Consider the following 21,960-nt stretch of genomic DNA (forward strand, 5'->3'; position numbering starts at 1 on the left):
CATAGGTTCTGCAGGCAAGAGTGGCTGCTGTTCAAATCCTGGTTCCACCGCCTTAACAGGCTGAGTGACCTTGGGCAAGGTATTTATCTCTCACCAGAATGTGTGCACCATATATAGTCAGGAATTTTGTCTGTCTTATGGTCACTGCGAGAGTGGTATCAGGTTCATGGTAGACACTAAAAAAATATCTCTTGAATGAATAAGTAAAAGAAGCTCTCTAAGTCTCAGTTTTCTCATCTGTAAAAGGAGGGTAATGATAGTGTTGTATCTAATAGAGTTGCTCTGGAGATGAAACAAGATGACACACAGGAAGTGTTCATTACCGTAAGATATGATTATTGCTGCTACTATTAGTAGTAGTCCTACTGCTGCTAGTGGTCGTAATAGTAGTAGTAGTTGTAAGAGTTGACTGGGGTCTTTCTTAAGGGGATGCTTTTCCAAGAGCCCCTATTGGTCTGGATGGTTGGCATGACCTGGGGCTTGGTGCCTATCAGGGGCTGAGAGTGGTAGTGGCCTCTTGCGCCCCAGCACCCCCAACCCTGTCTGGGCCTCTCCCAGGGCTCAGATACTGTTCTTCTTCCCACTTCACTTGCTTTTGCCCATGCCGTATCTCCTTCCCTGTACTCTAACTCCTTGAAGGCTGTGTGGGTACCTTAGCCATCTCTGTGTCATGCACAGTGCCTGACACAGTGCCCCGGAGGCACCAGGAGGTGCTCAGCAGACCTTCCCTGAGGGAGTGAAGAGGCAGGCTGGGGCTGGGTTTTGCTCTGAGCCAGCTGAGGTTATGGGAATAATTTTAACATTTTCCTGGAGAATAAGGACAAATGTGGGAACTAGAGGTCAGAGGAGGGCATGGATCTTTGCCATTTTCTCTCTTGTTTTTCCTTCGTGTAGTTTTTGGTTTTGTTTTAAAATTCCTGTTATTTGAGAGAGGACAAAAGGATCTGTAGGAGTCACAAAACCACTAGTTCTTCGGGTAGGGCCTTCCCCTTCCTCCCCGACCCTCACCCCACCCCGAGAAAGAGGCAAGATGCAGGGGAGCAAGTCCCTCCCAGTTGCCTGAGTCTTCCACGTGGGAGGTGATGCAGGGTCAGAGCGAAGCCTGTGCGCAAATAGCCTGTTTCTTGTGTTCCCCTTGGAGGCTCTGACCACGGACAACTCGGTGACCCAGGGGCAGGGGAGGCAGCCTTCTGGGACAAACACACTCTAAGGAGAAGAGATAAGACTCCTGAGTTCCATGCAGTTTTGCCTCTGAATTGCTAGTTATTGGACTTTTTGAATCTTTGCTTTCTTAGCTGGTAAATATGTTTCTACTTCTCAAGAATTCCATGCCTTCTTATGAAACGTGAGGCTTTTCAGAGTGAAATGGCCCACATTTTCACACATACAGGTCAGGAAGAAAGTGGCTAGGCCTCTTCAAAAAATTAGGTTAGTGTCAAGTATGTGTTGTAATGAGAACTACTGGTTAGTTTCTCTCTGCACGATCACATTTTTTAATGTGCTATTATCTCCTAAAACTGTAAGCAGGGGCCAAATTCTGATACCTTATCTCCTGGAAGGGTAATTAGGCCCTGGTCTCCGGGGATCATTAGTGTTGCATGATGCGTGCCCTCCTGTCTGAATTCCTAGCTTCCCCAGCCAGCAATGGGTGTGAGATAAAGGCTGGACCTCTTCACCCAGTAGGCTGGGCTTGAGTGCTTGCTGCTGAGACATTATCTGGTGATTGAGCAGGTATATCCTATATCTGCCTTGCTCTGAGGTCAGCATTAGAGCTGCCAACTTCTCAGACTGCAAACAATGATCTGGCCTGGGCCCCTGCCTCAGCATTACTTTTTTTGCTCTTCTCCTTCGGAGAGTGCGATTCAATAAGCATCTATGAGCAGAATACCATAGCACTATGACCAACAGTCTACCTTGACTGCTCACTGTTCTCCAGCTACATTTCACAAAAAATATTTTTTAAAAAATGTGGCATTTGTATTGAAGTGAGTTCAGAGACATGAACAAATAAAAGTGGAAAGCTCAACTTTTTGCAAAGTGAAACACTCACATAGCTAGCACCCAGATCAAGAACCAGAACCTGGGACTCCCTTCCGTCACTACCCCCAAACATGAGAAGTGTGGCTACTATCTTAACTTCTTATAGGTCAGTTTTGCCGGTTTTTGAACTTTATATAAATGAAATACCAGTGTGTGTTGTATGCTTTTGTGTCTGACTTCTTTTTGCCCAGCATACTGTTTTGCACATTTCTAGTTCTTACAATAACTCACAAGGCAGACATTATTGTCTCCATTTTGCAGAGGAGGAAACTAAAGCTTCCTAATGGTAGATAGTTCTGTGATTTGAAGCTGAGCGTGCCTGCCTACCAGGCCCCTGCTGTTTATTAATGAACCCCGACTGAGAGACAGAGGTGAGTGATACTTAGTCATTACTATTTAAGCACTCACTGTCTGGTGGGCCGACAGACCGAAAACATGAATCCATAATATGTGGCCGAGAGAGGTCGTTGCCTGTCATCAAAGTTGGAGGAAAACACCCTGGAGTATTTTATTCCAGGTTGCTGGTTGAAGGCCGTATAGAAAAGGGAATATTAGAGCTTAAACTTGGAGAACGTGAGTAGGATTTTGGAGAGCCATTCAGGTTGAAGGAATTGTAGTAATAAAGACATAAAAGTTTGTAGTAAGTTACTGTGCTTGGGGGAAAAGTAACCCGTGTGATGAGAATCAAAGGTCTTTGCAGGGGATAGTGGGAGAGGAGGCTGAGAAGGGAGTGGGGGTCTGTGGAGAGAGTTAAGGAATGAGGACTTTCTTCTCTGGGTCAGTATTTACCCAACTGTGTGCCATAAAACTACAATATTGTGAGACATTTGTAGGGGTTTAGGTAAAAGAAAAGAAGGAAGGTTCTCAGGTCAGATCCACTTAGGAGTCAGCGGCTAAACAAACAAACTAGGTTAAGGAACTGCAGGACATGTCAGAGCTTTTTTTGTTAATGAGCTTTGTGAATCTCTAAAGGGAGTTCAGGTGTGTGGCATGATGTGTTGCCCGGGCTCATTTGGTCCCGGAACCCCTTTGCTCCCGGAACCCCTTTGCTTCAGAATGTCTCCTGCCCGTAGAATTCCAAGGAACACATTATAGAGAATGGTCTTGAGAGCACCTTTGGTTGCCACAAATATTCTATGATTTATTGCATCTGTTGTTTTTCCTTTTGGCAGTTCATTTCATTAATGACGTATAATTTTTGGTTGTGAGTCCATCTTCAGAGGGTATTATGTTCATGGTAGTCTGGGTTGCCCTGGGCTGTGGAGGTGCCCCTATAGGGCAAGTTTACTAGTTAGGAAACAGTTTTTATATTATTTTTTTGTCTTGAGTTTCCCCTGTACCACCTGGATAATGTCAGTTCAAACCCCACATGTGTATGTGGCGTGAGCTTTGGGTTCTGATTTCTTGAAGAGGAAGTTTTTATTCCCCCAGCCACAGGAGATGGCAAGCTTCCTTCCCCTTCCCATGGCAGACAGGTGGGGTTCATCTAGCCCCACTTTTACAGCTAGGGCAACACTGTGGCCTGTGTCCTAGGAGTAGCCTAGGCATTCTACTGATGGGACTCCAGTCCCAAACCCTTAAAGCTCATGTGTGAACTCTAGAGGCCTGTGAGCCATTTTGTCCTCAGCTTCCATTCAGCTCCCAGACTTGAATTCCTTCTCATCTAAAACACTTGGGCATTTCCCTCGTGCTTTTGAGTATGGCTCAAATCTTAATTTTTTTTGTAATACATCCTTTTCATGTGCTTGAAGCTATAGGGGAAGATTTCCTTCCACGTCAGCTCAGTTCACCATATTGACTGGAAGGCATTCTCCATCCCTGTGTCAGGCTCCAATCATTTTGGGATTCATGTCTCTCAGCTTGCAAGCATTTTTATCGAAAACCATTGTGCTTCAGTCCTTTTCTTTGTCCATTGCAGAATCATGGTGAACGTCTTTTTGCTGGCTGTATGCAGCAGTGGAAAGCTGAAGTAGCATTTCCAAGCAAGGTGGTGTCACTGTTTTAGTTTTGTCATCATTTTTGTTTATATGAAGTCAGATATCTGGCAGTGTACTATTGTAGGAAGAGAACCGTATGCCCAATCCTTCCTTCTTTGATTAATTTATTCATTCTCAAGAAGCATTTATTGAGTGCTGTCTATGTAGCAGATAGTGTGTTAGTCGCAGGAGAGACAATGATGAACAGATAAACACAAGATCCCTGCCTTTGTGGAACTTAGAATCACATGAGGGAGACGGATTTTATCAAATATTTACACCAATAAATATATAGCTGCAAACTGTGCCATGTGCCGCGGAGGAAATGGACAGGGTGCTGTGAAAGCGTCACTTGAAAGCTGTGGTTCTAGTTGCTGCTCTGTCACCAATTAGTCAGGTCATGTTGGGCAGACCACTTTCCCTACTCTCTGCCTTACTTTCCCTTTTGTGAGTGACTCTAGCGGTATTACAGGGCCCTTGTGAGTCTGAAAAAAAGCAACTACAAGAAAGAGCTTTTAAGTGCCCTATAAACTTTTATGATAATGCTACTGTCAGAAAGATGAATGCAACTGGGTAGATCTTCTAGAGTCTGGGGAGCCTTCAGACCAGGAACTCTCCCAGCCAGTAATATGCTAGTAAATGCTTAACGACTGGCTCTCCAAAAAAATTTCCAAAAGCCCTGATTCGTTTGCTGATTCATTTGCCAATTTCCATGGTGTAAATATTTCCACCAAGACTGATTTCAAACTACCAGTGTAATGTCCCTAAACACTGAGTTGGGGAAAAAACATGCATGATGAGCTCCAGCACCAGCACACCACCGCTCCCAGCTGTCCTCGGTATTGTGTGTATCTATGAGTTGGGAGTTTGGTTAACGTAACTCTTGTTAAGCTTTGGTTTAAGAAACAACAGCAGAAATTTGACAGAATCATTCTTGTGTCTAGAAGTGCTGTCTTATTGATTTAAAATCATGGCAGCAAATTTGGCAAATGCTATTCGCTCGACCCCTGGGAAAGAAAATGGTACGTACTGGGGATGCACCAGGAGGGCTTAAAGGATTGTAATGAAGATGATGGGTGTAGGAGTGTGGTTTCCCAACTCACCAGCGTGCCCAGCTTTCTCAACTAATTGTGCCTCTGAGATGCAGTATTGCCTAACGTGAGAACTTGGAGTTTTGGAATTAGAGGTGAGTTCACATCCCAGATCCACTATTTCCTGCCAGTATGACCTTGGACAAGTTGCTAACCTCTGAGGCTGTTTCCTCATGTGTAAAATGTGAGCAGTGATACCTACTTCACAGAGTTTTTGGTGCACTAAATGAGATCCTGTGTGTAAAATGCCTGGCATGTGCCTGTTGTTAGTGATAAAGTTAGTCCTTCTCAGATCTTGAGTAACAAATCAGGTCCATGTGCAGGATCCTAGCCTTTCCCCTGACGTTCTCAAAATCAGCCTGTGTTTTGCTGAGAATCACCCTTAACTGGATCTTTCCCCTTGCCAAGTCACTGCCCTGCCCATTTTAACGTGAGTCCTTCTTGATTCTCAAACACATTTTGAAAGCAGAGGTAAGTGCCCCAGAGTTCCCCACTTTACTCAAAGTGTGCAGGTACAGTCCGGCTTGGCAGCCTGTGTAACGAGAGTGGTGGGTAGAAGGATCAGGTTCATCTGGTGTGCTCTGGCCAAGGCTTGTGCTTACTTTGGAAGCGTGGTGAGCCAGGGACTGTGAAATCCAATTTTCTCCAACTCCTTTCCACATAGCAACCTTGTAGCAGTGAAGAAATTGGTTCTGGAACATGAAGCAGTGAGGAAATGTTGCTATTTCTTTGTTTAAAAGTGAAACCCTAAACAGGCCTTGTGTCAGCTGATTATTTCATCGTGGGACTCATAAAAAGTATTTTCATCTAAGTAGACATCACTCTATCCCATGATTGAAGCCATAGGGTCTCTGCTTAGATTTTATAGACCAGGGGTTGACACAGTTTTCCTATAAAAGGCCAGATAGTAAATATTTTAGGGTTTGGGGTCCCAAATCACCTCTGCTGTTGCAGTGCGAAGGCAGCCGCAGACAATATGTAAATGAGTGAGTGTGGCTGTGTTCCAATAGAATTTTATTTATGAAAACAGGTGGCAGCTGAATGTGGCCTGTGGGCTGTAGTCTGCCAACTGCTGCTGTAGACGTTTGAGAGGCCACTGAGGACTATGGGTGAGAGCATGAGCACTGAGTGGGGTTTGTGTGGATCCAGCCCTGCTGCTTCCTGGCTCTGGACTTAAGCGAGTTGCTTAGTAAGGGGCAGGAGCGTCTACTCTTTGGGTTCTCATGAGAGTCCAGGGAGACATGTCTCTGAGGAGTGTGGTGCAGGGCCTGGCATGTGGTGGATACCAGCTGCTGCTGCTGCTGTTACTCAGTGCCCCCTTGCCTCTGCCAGTCTCTTGATGGGAGGGGCTGTTGAGAATGATTTTAGGCACACTGAAGGCTAAAGCTAGTTGGCAGTTTATTTGCTTGTCTATTTTTCAACCACGAAGTCTAAAAGCAAAAAATATGCAGCCTTCTCTAGTTGCTGAGAAGGTCACCATTGTTGCCTGTGCTGTGGCTTTCACAGCTGAGTAGGTAAACAGTGCAACCAAGTGGGACCAGTTAGACAAGTCAAGCCAAAAATAAAGATAAGGTTAAATATCGACTTCATTAGACTCAGCTTGCCTCTTAGCTTTTATAACAAAGACTAGGCTGGTTAATGGGGATGGGCATGATCAGTAAACCCTACCTTCTCAAGGACTTGCAGTTCATTCTTCTGCAAAGCTTTCTCAACCAGCCACCTGCTCTGTGCCTGACATTGTGCTAGGTGGCAGGAGGTGCAGAGACAGAGCAGGTACCCTTTTCACCCTGTAAGAGCTCACAGTCTAGTCAAGTGGAGCAGAAGGAAGTGTAGATAACCACAATGCAAGGCAGAAGGGGACTGTGGCTGCCCACCACCTAACCCAGCAAAGCCAGACTTCTCCAGCATCCTTTGGTCTGCAGTCTGCTCTGCTCCAGCCTGGGCAGATTCCACTGCCTTCTTACATGCTTATTCTGAACTCATTTGACCATTCATTCATTAAAAAAGTATTTGAGTGTGTATTATGTGCCAGCAAATAAGACAAGGTCCCTGTTCTCATGGATCTTAAGGGCTAGTTGAAGAAACACAGTTATTCACAAAACAATGCTGTGAGGGTGAGAGACATAGCTGTATAAGATATAATAATAAAAAAACCGAACTAGACAAGGAGGATTTCCATGGTGTGTGTTTGTTTGTACACATGTAGGTTATTTTATACAGAAATGGGAGCAAACACTGCATACATACTGCGTCTCTCCTTCTGTCCCATTCCATTCATTCTCTTTCCTTCCCTTCCTTTCTGATGGATTCCTTTCTGAGTCCTTGTCCAATTTGAGCTATACCCGACCTGACTTAAGTATGTATTTAGGAAATAGGACCAAGCATTTTAGGGGCAAAGCATCATTAGCATGTCAATACACACAAAAAATATAGTTATGTTAAGAAAAATTAGAGGTTTCTTCCTCCTCCCTCCCCACCCCCCCAGGAGACATGGCTTCCATTTCAACTTGTAAAATTTGAAATTGTAAATTTTGTTGCAGTATTTTTCCATTTCCCTTAGAATTTCTTTTCTTCTCCCTTCCACTTTTTATTTTGAAAAATGTCAAACTTATAGTAAAGTTTGAAAGAATGAATGTTCATATTCTCTTTACCTAGATTCACCAGTTAACATTTTGCCTCATTTGCTTTCTCTCTCTCTCTACAGATTTAACCTTTTATTTTGCTGAATCATTTGACAGTAAATTTCAGGTATTATGACACTTCATTCCTAAACACTTTAGCCTGTACCTTCTAAGAACAAGGAAATTCTCTTTTCTACCCATAAGACCATTATCATACCAAAGAAATTTAATACTGGTACAATAATATATGGTCGGTATTCACATTTCCTAACAGTTTCAAGAGAGTCCTTTATGGCTGTTTCTTTTTAATCCATGATCTAATCATGAATCATTCATTGGGTTTAGTTCTCATGTCTCTAAATCCCCTTAATCTAGGACTGTCTCCCTGCCCTTTTTTTTTTTTTAAATCTTTTGTAATATTCACAGTTTTGATGAATCCAGGCCAGCTGTCTTGTAGAGTGTTCTAAACATGGAGTTGTCTGATTGTTTCCTACGAGATTCAGGTTGCACATTTTAGGAAGAATATCATAGGGGATGCTGTGTCCTTCCCATTAAATCACAATCAGGAATACGGTGTAAGTTTGTCCTGTTATTGGTGGTTCTAACTTTGATTGCTTGTTATAGGTTGTATCTGCCCATTTGAGGCTATCTTCACCTGCCTCGTAATTAATAAGTAATCTGTGAAATGCTATGTTGAGAACAGTGAATATCTTGTTCCCTAACTTTTCAATGACTTTAGCATCCTTTGATGATCTTTGTTGAATCAGGTACCATATTGGTGGTTGCAAAATGATGTTTTTCTAATTCTATCATTCTTTCTACATTTATTACCAGGCATTTTTCTGTGAATGAGAGCCCTTCCTGTACTTGTTTCAGTATCTTTATGGACTCATGGATTCCTTTTTTATTCATTGTGTTATGATCCATTAACTATCTTTTTCTTTTAACTAAGAACATTTTAAATTGAAGTATGATTTACACACAGCAAAATGTATAGATATTAATTGTACAATTTGATTATTTTTGACAAATACACATGCACACGTAACTCCCACCCTATAAAGATGCAGAACATATCCATCGCCACGAAAAGTTTCCTTTGGCTCCCCCAGCCCCGTGAGCAGCACTGATCTGATTTCTTCATTATTCTATTTGATGTTTAAATTGTCCCAAATGTTGGCAGTGAAAGTTCCATTAAGTTTGAGCACCTTCTTGCTTTCTAGCACAAGAAAGTATTCTGTTTTATTCTTAGTTACTACTCCTACTCCTACCACCACTACTACTGCTAATTATTATTATTATTATTGTTTTCCACCAGCTGAAACTATCTTGCGGTATGAATACTAGTTTCACCATTTCTCCATTGTGGGCTTTAGGTTGTTTCCTTTTTTATCCTGTTGCAAAAATGCTGCAGCAGACATCTTAGAACACATATTCTTGCACCACTTTTGTGAATATTTTTGTAGGCTAGAGCTCTAGCAGTGGTATTTCTAGGTCGAAGAATATGCACATTTAAGTTTTTGATTGATATTGCTAAATTCTTCCCTCCTGTCTTAAAAAACCTCGTTAATTGTTTCCACAAACAGCGCTGGTTTCCCAGCAGCCTTACCAACATCGAATTGTATCTGACTGTGTGTATATGGTAGAGCAGGGTTTGAATTTGGACTTATCCTCGAGCAAGGCAAATATCCAAACTATAGATCCTCCTTTTTGGTTCCAAGCCCAGTTTTGATTTGTACAGAAATGAAATCTCTCTTCAAAGGAGAGGTTAAACCCAAGGAGAAATTTTTGCCACTCTTTGTCATTCGGTGTCACATTCACCATTACACCAACTTTTGGCAGAGGATGTGCTTATGTTTTTATTCTGCATTAACCAAACATGGGAGATAAATGAAAAGGGGGGGGGGGCATGAGGGGAATGATGACATTGCTCCCGGGGCTGCTGGTCCTCTTGAGCAGTTTTTATAAAATTGGGTTCACAGTCACTGTTCTGTGTTTCTGCCCTTAAATAACTATTGAAACTGATATTTATTTGCAGTGAATCTGGATGATTCTACATTCAGGGTAGCGGGTTTAGCAGAACGTTTGTGAGTGCGTGTGCAATCACTCTCTGATGTCAGCTAGCAAACAAAGACTTTCTGTTTCTGTTTTATTTTAAATATTGGACCTTAGATTAAACACCTTTGTGGATGGCTTGTAGCGTTTTTTTTTTTTTCTCTTTTCAGGTTAGGAATTTGTTTGAAAGCTGTTGTCTCTTTGCTAAAGTTTCCTGGGTTGATTTTCTTTATAGGTATTTGAAGCTGTGATTTCGTGGATCAATTATGAGAAAGAAACCCGTTTAGAGCACATGGCAAAGCTGATGGAACATGTCCGTCTCCCTCTCTTGCCTAGGGATTACCTGGTTCAGGTGAGTGCTGTGCTGTGTGAAGAACCAAGTACCTCTCTGCTCACCCCAGCCTCTAGGAATAGCAGTGGGCAACCCTGGTTGTAGGGGGTGCTTGAGGAGTTTTACAGGTCTTTTGTATGCATTGAGGGGACCAACCCACTGGGCTATGTGTGAGTCGTGGTAGTGTAAGGTTTAAGAGCATAGGCTTTTGAATAAGACACCGAGGTTTCAGTCCCTGCTCTACTACGTGTTAGCTTGGAGTTTTTATTTAACCTCTTCAAGCCTCAGTTTCTTCTTCCATGGAAGGGAAATTATAATAGAGCCCAGTGGGGTTGTTGTGGGGACCAAAGGAGTTACAGACAAGTCAGGTGTTTAGCATGGAGCCAGGCATAACAAACATTCGATAGAAATTAGCTGCTTTTATTGTGAAGGACCAAAGCAAGAAGGGTCATTTCCATAATGTCCCTATGTTTCTTTTCGCCTTAGTTTTAGGCAACTTGGGCCGCCATTTAGGACTATAAAAACCAGCTCCTCACAGGTGCCTGGAACACATTATATCTGCTTCCTCTGAGAACATGGTGCCATATGTTTTCTCATTTAATCCTTGTAACAACCCTGTGAGCAGAGATTATAACCTGCTTTTTACAAATTTGGGTCCTGAGGCTTATGGAGGTTGGGATTTATCTGGTGTCATCAGCTAGGAGGAGGCAGGTTCAGGATTCAAATCCAAGTCACCAGGCCCTAAAGCACACGCCTTCCACTAAGCAGGCTGCTGCCTTTAATCCTCTCTGTTCTGTTTATCCATTACATGTCTTATTTTGTATAGTAAATGGCATTAGATACTTTTACAAGCAGGCAGAGGATAAAACTTTAAACGTGTGAGCAAAGCAAAATACCAAGGCAGTAGGCCAACCCTCAGCTATCCCCAAGAAGTCTCTGGAAAGAATGGAAGGTGTGAAGCAAGGATAAGAGGAGATTCAGCAGCCAGCAGCCTAGCTCGGTCCCTTCCCAGCCATCTAACACTGGGCAAATGCTCAACCTTTTTAACCCTCGGTCTTCTCATCTGGCAAAAATAGCACCTGCCCTTATAGGATTGTGAGTAGAATGAGATAATCCATGTAAAGGCTGTAATCCAGTGTTGACTGAATCCTAGTTGACATTACTACAGTCTTCATGAGCACTGCTGCCGTTGGTAGTAGTGAGAGACATAGTACCCTCACAAGTTCTTGTAAAGTCCCCAGCTCATGACACTGTTGACCACAGGCTTGAAGGGTCCCTGAAATGTTCTCTGAGTCTCTGAACCACAGCCCTCTTCTCAGGTGCTGTGCCCTGCATTTTACACTTTCGATGGTACCACTGCCACCTGGTGGCAGCATATCCTTCTTGTAGAAAGGATAAAGTCCCCTAAGTGGAGGGACTGAAAGGGCCTGAGCCCCCAGTGTCAGAGTCAAACCTTCCACTGTCCTGTGGGAAACTGATCAAAGGTAGAGGTGGACATCTGGCCTCCACTGCAGTCTTGCTTCCACAGTGGGGAATGGCAGCTGTGGACCTGGCTTCCAGAGAAAGCTAAAGGGGCCTTAGAGACCCCTAGTTACAGCCTCTATTAGGTATCCGCAATTGAACCTTAACAAAGACATTGGAACGTAGTTCCTGGGTTATTATGGCAAAGTAGGGTTTAGATCTGGAGAAGAAGGGATCAGAGGCAGTGGGCATGAGAACTGTTGTGTTGGACCCCCCTTTTTTTTTTTAAAAAAGGGCATTTGTCAGGCCCTTTTTTTCTTAAAAAAGGGCTCTTTTCAGAATACTCTGGAAAAGGATGTTTCATTAGCACTCTTTTGACCTTGCAACTTCAAACTAGTTTAACGTGCTGGGGATGGCTGATCATGGTGGAGGAGGAGGTGTAGAGAAAGCCCTTGGCAGACCTACTCTGACTTCTAGGGGAGGTATTTTCTTGTTTCTGTCTTTTCAATAGCTACCATTTATTAGCCTTGTATTAAATATTTAAAAATATTGTACTAAGTGTACAACATGCTATATCTTAAAATTAAAAAAAATAGGGCCGGCCCGGTGGCTCAGTGGTTATGTGCGCACATTCTGCTTCTCGGCGGCCTGGGGTTTGCTGGTTCGGATCCCGGATGTGGACATGGCACCGCTTGGCAAAAGCCATGCTGTGGTAGGCATCCCATGTATAAAGTAGAGGAGGATGGGCATGGATGTTAGTTCAGGGCTCATCTTCCTCAGCAAAAAGAGGAGGATTAGCAGTAGTTAGCTCAGGGCTAATCTTCCTCAAAAAAAAAAAAGTATGTAACATAAACTTCATCATTTTAACCATTTTTAAGTGTACAAGTTAGTGGCGTTAATTGCATTCTCCATCCTGTACAACCATCACCATATCCATTTCTAAAACTTTTTCATCTCCCCGAATTGAAACTCTACCCATGAAGTACTAACTCTCTGAGGGAGCTTTTCATTCAAGCTGAATGATTTCTTGGGGAAAAGTAGCTGTTCAGGAATTTCTCCTTCTTCTCAAGCTTTTTAAGAGTTCCTCTCTCACACATTTTATTTTTTTGACTGACCCTAAAAGTTTATGGTTTGTCCCAATTTGGTTCAGTCCCTCAGTGGGAGTGTAAAAAAAACCTTCCAAGAAAATGGAGTGTTCTTGGGAATCATCTCTGGGTGAAGAAGTGCCCAATTATCTCGCCGATGCTTCTTTTCCCACCAACTCTAACGCTGGCCAGCAGGTGATGGCCCTGGCCATGTTTCAATTCCTAGTTACAGGGGGGTACCCAGGAAAGGCTCAGCCAGGCCTCGTGCATGACCAGCTTGAGGGCCGAGATAATTGATGTGGGGAGGCCCTTCTTGTTCTCTGACTGGACTGAGTGCCTCAGGGTGAGAACTCTTGTCTTGTTCATTGTTTTCTTTCCGGGGTCCAGCACTGGGCTCCCCAACCAGGAGACATTCAATCAGTGTTAGCTGTTGAATGGAACTGATCTTTCCCAACAGATCCCAAACACTCCAGCAAAGAAAACATGAAGTGGCCTCCGAAGACCACACTGCCCCTTACATTTCCATCACATAGCAATTTGACCCAGGCCAAAGGGTGGAGATTTGAGAGCTCACCAGAATGGTTTCACGCTTGGCCTTTCTCGTGAGTCATTTAGGCTTGCACTTGTTGAGCACCTGCTTAAGTCCATAGCTCTGGAATCAGAGGTGAAGAAGGCACAGTCCCACCTTAGATGGGGTCCAAGATGAGGTCGATAGGTGGGACTTTTGTGCAAGACATTCTTCTGCTCTGATATCACCACCCTGTTAAGAGAGTGCCTCGCTGGCCAGTTTTCTGCCTGAGTGTTTCACTTAAGAAGATGGGTATGGGGGCCGGCCCAGTGGCCCAGCTGGTAAGTTTACACCTTCTGCTTCAGCGGCCCAGGCTTCGCCAGCTTGGTTCCCAGGTACGGGCTTATGCACAGCTTGTCAAGCCATGCTGTGGCAGGTGTTTCACATATAAAGTAGAGGAAGATGGGCATGAATGTTAGCTCAGAGCCAGTCTTCCTCTGCAAAAAGAGGAGGATTGGTGGCGGATGTTAGCTCAGGGCTAATCTTCCTCAAAAAAAAAATTGAAAAAAAAGAAAAAAGAAGGTGGATATGAATTCTTCTTCTTGACTGTCACATTGTTTTACTCCTTACCTCCAAAGTTTGGCTCATGGATCCTGCCCTCTTCCTCTTTTCCTCCCTCTCCTCATGTCAAATGTTTGAGCGTTTTCCCTAAACACTATAATGCATTCAAACCATGTGGGAAGAAGCTTTCAGGACAACCAATTGTCTTTGTTTTTGCATAATCTAATCTCAAAATAAACAAACACATAGTCAGTGAGGTTGTGGGTAACTTTAATTTGCCCATTTTACAAAAGAGGAAACTGAGGGTCAGAGGAGTTAAATGGTAGAGCTGGGATTTGTGTCCCTGTCTGTTTGATTCCAGAACTTAATCACTTACTCCACTGTGCTCATGAAATGCAGGAGGTGAGCACCAACTGTGGACCTTTCTCTTGAGGTCTCAGATCATGTGGCGTGGGTATGAATGAGTGTGGGAATGCAGGAATGACACAGCCTGGGGAGGCAGCTTGGGAAATGTGGCTGAGCTTTGCTCCTGGATCACCTGTGGGTTATTACCTCCAGACGGTCGAAGAAGAAGCTTTGATAAAGAATAACAACACCTGTAAGGACTTCCTCATCGAAGCCATGAAATACCATCTGCTCCCTCTGGATCAGAGGCTCTTGATTAAGAACCCAAGGACCAAGCCCAGGACTCCAGTCAGCTTGCCCAAGGTAAGGCCCAGCCCAGTCACTGCCAAGAGTCAGGACCGTGTCCTGGGAAAGTGGCCTTCCACTCCTGCCTCCAAGTCTTTCCTTGCCCGTGGCTGCCCTGCATCTTGGTTGTGTTTACCACTTAGGAGATGAAGTCTGCTGGTTCCTCTCGATCTGCTGGTACCTCTTTCTTCTGGGGTCTTTCTTAAGAGATTCAAGATAACCTCCAGTGTCACCAGAGAGGTTTGAGAATAACTCGGAGCTCTTCCGTCTTCCCTCCTTCTTGTTTCACACCATGGTTTGGGCTCTGTTTCTATTGGAAGCAGAGGGTTAGTTGTGTGGGTCTTGACAGTGATGGCCATCATTGTCCTCTTTCTAGGCCATTATTTGAGTCTGAACAGTCCTAGTCTCGTTCCTTCCCTCACCACAGAGCCATAAAGGACAATCAGGGCTGCCAGAGGACAGAAGGGGCCTGAAAGTGTCTGACAGGTAATGAAGCAGGAGATGCAAACAGGGAAAATGAGACCTTGTGAGGGGGCAGCCAAGGGAAAGGAAGGATGCGCATAGGAGGGACTCCATGATGGAGATCTGTGCTGGATACTGGCTGCTTTGGTTCCCTGCAAGTGCCCTGCCCTCTGGTCCTCAGGTCCCTCATCTGCAGAATGAAGGATGCTGCGCTAGACGATCTCTAAAGTTCTTTCTGGCTTGGCATTCGAGTAGTCTTTCTAGGATCCTAACATACTGCTGTCTGGGGGAAGGTTCTAGTCAACCCAAGAGGAAAGGTGGGAGGAGAGGAGTAAGTTGTATTGCTCATCGACTGCACAGTTGGCAGCACTGGGGGTTATTTAGGCCCTTTCTTCGTTCACCTCCTCCTCTTTTGGGCTGACTGCCATACTCCTCACCTGCTGCTTCCAGGAAGGGTTTCACAGGGCTTGAGAAGCAGGTTGTTGTCCGAGACCAGATGTTTGGACTCTCCAAGGTTTGCTGTTCCTTCTCTCTGCTCTGCTCTGTGATGCCGGGTCATGGAAAATGTAGGGGTTGTGATGTGAATGAAGGCTACGAACGTCCCACGTAATAATACAAGCAGCTGACATGTTTTGAATGCTGCTTATGTGCCAAGGAGTGAGCTGAAGGTATCACGTTGCTTAATCCTCTCAACAACCCTAAAAGGTAGAGGCAGTTATCCCACTTCCACAAAGAAGAAACTAAGGGTTCAAGAGATTAAGAGACTTGCCCCAGGTCAACATAGCTGATGTGGTAGAAGCAGCATTTGAGTTGAGTCTGTCTCACCCTCTAAACCTGTTCTCTGAACCCGCGCCATCCTGCGCCCTGCTTCACCTTTGTAAACCTGAGTGCGTGTACCTACCTGTCTGCCTCCTGTGGCCTCTTGCTGGTTAGCAGGGGCGGCCACGGGGCAAGGGCCTTGGTCTGACTGGCCATTTGCTTTACTGCGTGTGGATGCCTTTTGTTTTATTTTGTTGAAATATCGCATTGAAACTTCTTTGTATTTTTCAAAAAGAAAATAACTGAGAGTTTTTAAATTATAGAAATATATGCTCATTGTAGATGATTAAAAGGATACTGGAATTTCAAAATAAAGTGAAAAATCACCTGAAATCTCTCCATCCAGGGACAGTCTCTGCTGTTATTTTGGTGAATTTTCTTCCAGACATATCTCTGTGCACTTATTCACAAATAGATAAATATGTATACTTTTAGATAAATCGAATCTTGCTACACAGATTAAAATCTTTTTTCCTCCTCCTCAGCCATATGCTACAGACCATTTCAATGTTACCAACATGGGTGAAATCAGCATTTGCATTGTAATAGGTACATGGTATTTAAGTTTATTTATTTAACTGTCCTCTATTGATGGGCTTTGCAATAATTTCCATTTCTTAAGTATTATAAACATTTCTGTATCAAACATCTTTTAAAAGGCGCCATTTTGTTTTAGTTTGCACTTCTTTAATTGTGAGTGAGATTAATGTTGGTTTCATACGATTATTGGCATTTGTGTTTTTGGAGGGGGAATTCGCTGTTCATGTCCTTTGCCCATTTTTCTGTTGGACTCGACTTTTTTTATCTAGGGTTTTTAAGGGCTCTTTTTAGGTTAAAGAGGTTAAGCCTTGGTATGTATTTAAAGTATTATTTTCTTGGTTTGCAGTTTGCCTCTAAACTTGTTTATCACATTTTTTGAATCCCCCCAAATAATTTTTAAGTAGTTAATCTATTTTTTGCTTTATTGCTTAGGTTTTCATCATACTGAGAAATGTTTTCCTTGCTCTAAGATTAAAAAAAAAAACCCAAACTCTCATGTTCTCTTCAAGTACCTTTATGATTTCTGTTTTACATTTGGATCTTTGATGCACTTAGAATTATTTGTTTTGGTGTAAGGAGTGAGGGTAGGAATCAGCTTTATTGGTCTTGCAGATCATGAGCCAGTTGCCCCAAAGTTATTTTAGTAAATAACCTCCCTCCCCCATCGATTTGAATGCCACCCATAGTCATGATCTAAATTCCACAAGCTTTGTGTCTTGAGAATACGGATTCTAAGGTGCACTGTGGTTGTGTGTGGAGGCGGTTTTTATGTCGCGGGTTTCAGCTGGCCTTGTTGTGTGTCTTTGTGACTTTTCTCTTTAGAAACTGAGGTTCTCATCCGATGTGATATTAGGCTAATGCAATCTTTTCCTGGGGAGTGTATTCTGGAGCCAAGGAAATAGTGCGGAGCTGGCCCAGTTTCTGTGTGTGGAGACCATACCCAGTGACCTCTCCTTTTCTAGACTCCACATCTAGCTTTTACCATGTACACCCACAAAAAGAAAGTTCTAAAAATCAAAGCCAAGTTTGTGTCTGAGCTGGGACTAAGCATGCTGGGAAGCCCCCTGGGTATTGAGTCTGTAGTTAAGAAGAGTCCACCCCGTGTTTCAGGAGGCCAAAGTCGTCCCCTGTCACCTCTACTCCCTAGGGAACATTTATTTTCAGGATGAAAATGTTCAGATCCCTGGACATATAGCCTTCCACAGGCAACTGGAACCAGGACTTCCTTTGAATCTGTTGAAGGAATGGAAAAAAGGCACCTCTGCTCTTTGCCTCATTGTTCCCTTGTCTTTAATCCTTGAATGGCTTAAAGTTGTATGTATTATCCCACCTGCTTTTCAAGTTCTATTCTTGTCACTGTTGTTTGGGCACTTAAATTAAGGAGAGGATCTCCAACTGTGGGTTTGAGGGAGCGGACGTGCTGAGCAAATGATCGCGTTGAGGATTATCAGATTGTACATCATCTCAATAAATCGTCGTGATAATAGGTCAGGACTATCCGTATCCCTGCTTTACTGAGCTTACTCAGAGCTGTTAAGTAGCTTGCCCAGTTACACGGCTAGTTAGGTGCAGAGCTGGGGTTTGAACCAAGGTCTGTTCCACTCCAGAGGCTGTGCTTTTTTTCTTACACCACACTGCCTCCCAGGAAACAGCTTTCAGGTTTTGGTGGCAGATAAGAAAAAAAATCATTTTCTTTCTTTCTTTTTTTTGATCAGCAAAATCTCTTTTAATTAAAGCACTGTAACATCCCATTCATCTCATTAAGAGATGCATTTCCAATACATTTCCTTCCTTTTTTAATTTATTTTTTTAGAGCAGTTTTAGGTTCACAGCAGAATAAAGGGGAAGGTACAGAGATTTCCCATATACCTTCTGCCCTCACACATGTGTAGCTTTTTCCATTATCAACATCCCAGATTGTTTTCTTTTAAATTCAGATTTACTGAGGTATAGTAATTTATACACAGTAAAATTGCTCTTTTTTAGGGATGCATTTGACGAACTTTGACAAATGCATATAGTCCTGTAACCACCATCCCAATCAAAATATAAAATGTTTTAATCGCTCCAGAAAGTTCCCTTCTGCTGCTTTGTAGTCAAGCCCCTTTGTCTACCCCCAGCCCCTGGCAACTGTTGATCTGATTTCTGTTCTTACAGTTTTGTCTTTTCTGGAACGTCAAATAAATGGAATCATGCCTTTTGAGCTTGGCTTCTTTCTCCTAGCAGAATGCTTTTGAGATTCATCCACGTTGTTGCATGTATCAGGAGTTCTTTCCTTTTTATGGGTATGCAGTAATTTCTTTATCCATTCACTAGTTGATGGACATTTGCATGTCCAATTTTTGGCTACAGATAAAGCTGCTCTGAACATTCACTTACAGATCTTTGTGTGGACATATGTTTTAATTTCTCTTGTGTAAATACCTATGAGTAGAATTTCTGGGTTGTATGGTAAGTACATATTTAAAAGAAATTGCAAACCTGTTTTTCAAAATGTCAGTACCATCATGCATTCCCACCAGCAATGTACGAGAGTTCCAGTTACTCCAGAGTTTCACCTACTTGTATTATCTCTTTAAAAAAATTTTGGTTATTCTAATAGATATGTGGTGCTATCTCAATATGGTTTTAATTTTCATTTCTCCAGTGGTTAATGATAGCCAGCCCAGGTGGTCTAGTGGTTAAGATTTGGCGCTCTACCTTTGTGACCTGGGTTCATTTTCTGGTCAGGGAACCACACCTCCCGTCTGTAGATTGTCGTACTGTGGCAGCTGTGTGTTTCTGTGATGCTGAAAGCTTTGCCACTGGTATTTCCAATACTAGCAGGGTCACCCATGGTGGACAGGTTTCAGTGGAGCTTCCAGACTAAGACAGATTGGGAAGAAGGGCCTGACCACCTACTTACAAAAATATTGGCCATGAAAATCTTATGAATAGCAGCAGAGTGTTGTCTGACATAGTGCTGGAAAATGAGAGGATGGTACAAAAAAGAGTGGACAGGGTTCTGCTCTGCTTTACACAAGGTCTCTAGGAGTCAGAATCATCTTGATGGCGCTAACAACAACAATGACTAATGATACTGAACATCATTTCGTGTGCTTATTTGCCATCTTATTGCTTCTTTGATGAAGTGCCTGTTCAAAGCTTTTGGGTGTAGTGAGGATTATGTCCTACTTTATATCCTCTTTTGGTCAGTAATTTAGATTGACCCTAGAACGTTTGGTTCAGCCCACAAGTCCAGTATTGAATGAATCCAGTTGTCGTTCCTGTAGGGTTAGATGGGTTGTGAAGCACTTAGATTAAACAAAGCCAATATCATTAATAAACTATGAACTATCACGCATGCATCATACATTAATTCATAAGTTTATTTACTTGTTCAACACATGTACAGTAAGTCACCAGTCGCCAGGTACTGGCCTAGTTGCTGGAGCCACAAAGACTCATATGAGCTGGTCCCTTCCCCAAGGTGCTCTAGATTAGGCAGAGGGGAGACAGATGTAAAAGGACAATTACAGTGGATGTGTAAGTGCCACAGTAGAGGTACGGGCACTCTAGGAGCTGGAGAGGGCCGAGGGGTTGGGGAAGCTTTCTGCAGGAGCTGAGGCCCGAGCTCTCTCCAAGGTCAAATGGAAGTTGTCTGAGAGCAAACATCCAGAAACTGGTTTAGATGACTGCAGGTGAGCACTGGCTCCCACCCTCTGGTGGCCACTTCAGTAATTTGTACTTTGTGCTTTGTTGCTTCCCTGGGTCATTGTGTCCTTATCACCAAAGGCTTTGATGATTATACAAGCAGGATTGTTTAAATACAGCTTCCTTGTGTTTTGGGAAAAGCACTTCATATATATTATCTTATTTTATCTTCATAACAACTCTGGAAGTTCTGATGTTGGAGAAAACAGAGATTCAGTGAGATCGAATGACTTTCCCAGGGTTTCACAGCTCTTAAGTGGCGGCGCAAGGGCTGGGATCCAGGTCTGGCTGTCTCAAGGCCTATGCTTTTGACCCCTGCACAGTACTAACCCCGCAATAATGGTAAGAGCAGATCTCAATTGCTGAGCTCTTAGCATGTTCCAAGCACTGGACTACTGATGTACATTTATCTCACAGGATGTTCACAATTCTAATTGCCCCCATTTTACACATGAAGAAATTGGATCTTGGGTTATGTCACCTACTCATTATGTATTAGTTATCAGTTTCTGCATTAGAAATTGTCTTAACCTTGGTGGCTTAACACAACAAACTTTTATTATTTCACAATTTCTGTGGGCAGGAAAATGGAGAGGCTTAGTTGGGTTGCCCTTGCTCAGGGCCTCTCATCAAGTTGTAGTCGAGCTTTGGGCCTGCAGTCATCAAGGCTTGTTTGGGGAGGATGTGATTCTAAGCTCACTGTTGTGGTTGCTTGTTGGTTTCAGTTCCTCACCCTATGGGTCTCTCTGTAAGCTGCTTGAGTGTCCTCATGACATGGCAGCTGGCTTCCCCCAGAGTGAGTGATTCTACAACAAGAGAATGAGAAAGCACACCCAAGACAGAAGCTGTAGTCTTTTTATAACTACTCTCAAAGTGATGTCCCATTACCTCTGTATATTTTATTTGCTAGGTGCAAGTCAGTAAGTCCAGCCCATGCTCAAGGGGAGGGGAATAAAGTTCCATGTCTTGAATGGAGGAATATCAAAGAATTTGTGAATTATCTTTAAAGCACAACTAGTAAATAGCTGAGCTGAGATTTAAGCCCAGGATGACTAACTCTAGACCCTGTACTCTTAACTGTTAAACATCATACTGCCTCCAAATTTCATAAAAGCAATTTGGCTGTGTGCCATATGGAAAGAAACCTGATTCCTGCCCTCTGGAGACTTTTCAGAAGTCTGGGAATGTAAGATAGAAATATCTGTGGGCAAATGAGTGGAGGAAGAGAAGACCGTTAGGAGATAATTGGGATAGTTGGAGGAGCAGCCACGGGAATTCCAAAGGCAGGCCAGTTGGGGCTTTCATGAATTCAGTCCAGACAGGCTTTCTGACAGAGCTGACTTTGAGAAACAAAGTGGTGGAGAGAGATTTGCACTGTTCTCAACAGTGAACCTGTTTGCCAGTCCAGCCCTCTCCCTGAAATAAATAGAACTCTGCCTTGAGATAGCTGCAGAGGCTAATAAGGCTGTATTTTCCTGAGCTGTATATGCACAGATCATACTGACATATTCAAGCCGGAACAGCTAATAGCATCATCTGGGCTCCCACACATTCACTACCCAGCACTTTCCTTGAGGCTGGGTTGCCACGGACGACCAGAGGCTGTCTCCCAGCTGCTCCAAACACTCCTACATTACCCTGTTGCACAGATGGCAACAGAGAAATGAGTTTCCAGGAAGATGCAAATAAACCCTTTGGAGATGTACTGAGCCTGGCACTTTTCACTGACTTTTCAGTTCAGTTGACATCTCTATTGAACTCTTTAAAAATGACACCAAAAAACCATTTGGGCTGGAAGTGGGTGGCTTCCTCCTGAGTCGGGCTGTCCTGCTTTCAGCAGATGCTGTTGGAAACAAGGCTGTTGGCAGGGTGGGTAGGATGACTCCTCACCTGGGCCAGGCTGCTGGTGGGCACTGCTCCTCTTCCATCTTGGCCCTTTAAATGGACCCAGGCCACACCTGGAAAACACCTCAGGGTGCTGAAAAAGCCCCAATATCACTGCTGGAATTAGTGGTGCTCACCCTCCC

General features: G+C 43.5%; 1 protein-coding gene across 4 annotated transcripts in view; it reads left to right on the top strand.

Moving 5' to 3' along the window:
* The window catches only part of KLHL3 (kelch like family member 3), a 111,488-nt gene that overhangs the window by 61,479 nt on the left and 28,049 nt on the right, over positions 1-21,960 (top strand). For all 4 annotated transcript variants that reach the window (XM_014828459.3, XM_070517329.1, XM_070517328.1 and 1 more), the window contains 2 exons: positions 10,019-10,135; positions 14,288-14,437. In XM_014828459.3, the coding sequence (XP_014683945.1) occupies positions 10,019-10,135; positions 14,288-14,437 (267 nt within the window). The remainder of the gene's footprint in view (positions 1-10,018; positions 10,136-14,287; positions 14,438-21,960) is intronic.

This window comes from Equus asinus, chromosome 9 (assembly GCF_041296235.1).
Source record: "Equus asinus isolate D_3611 breed Donkey chromosome 9, EquAss-T2T_v2, whole genome shotgun sequence".
NCBI lineage: Eukaryota > Metazoa > Chordata > Mammalia > Perissodactyla > Equidae > Equus > Equus asinus.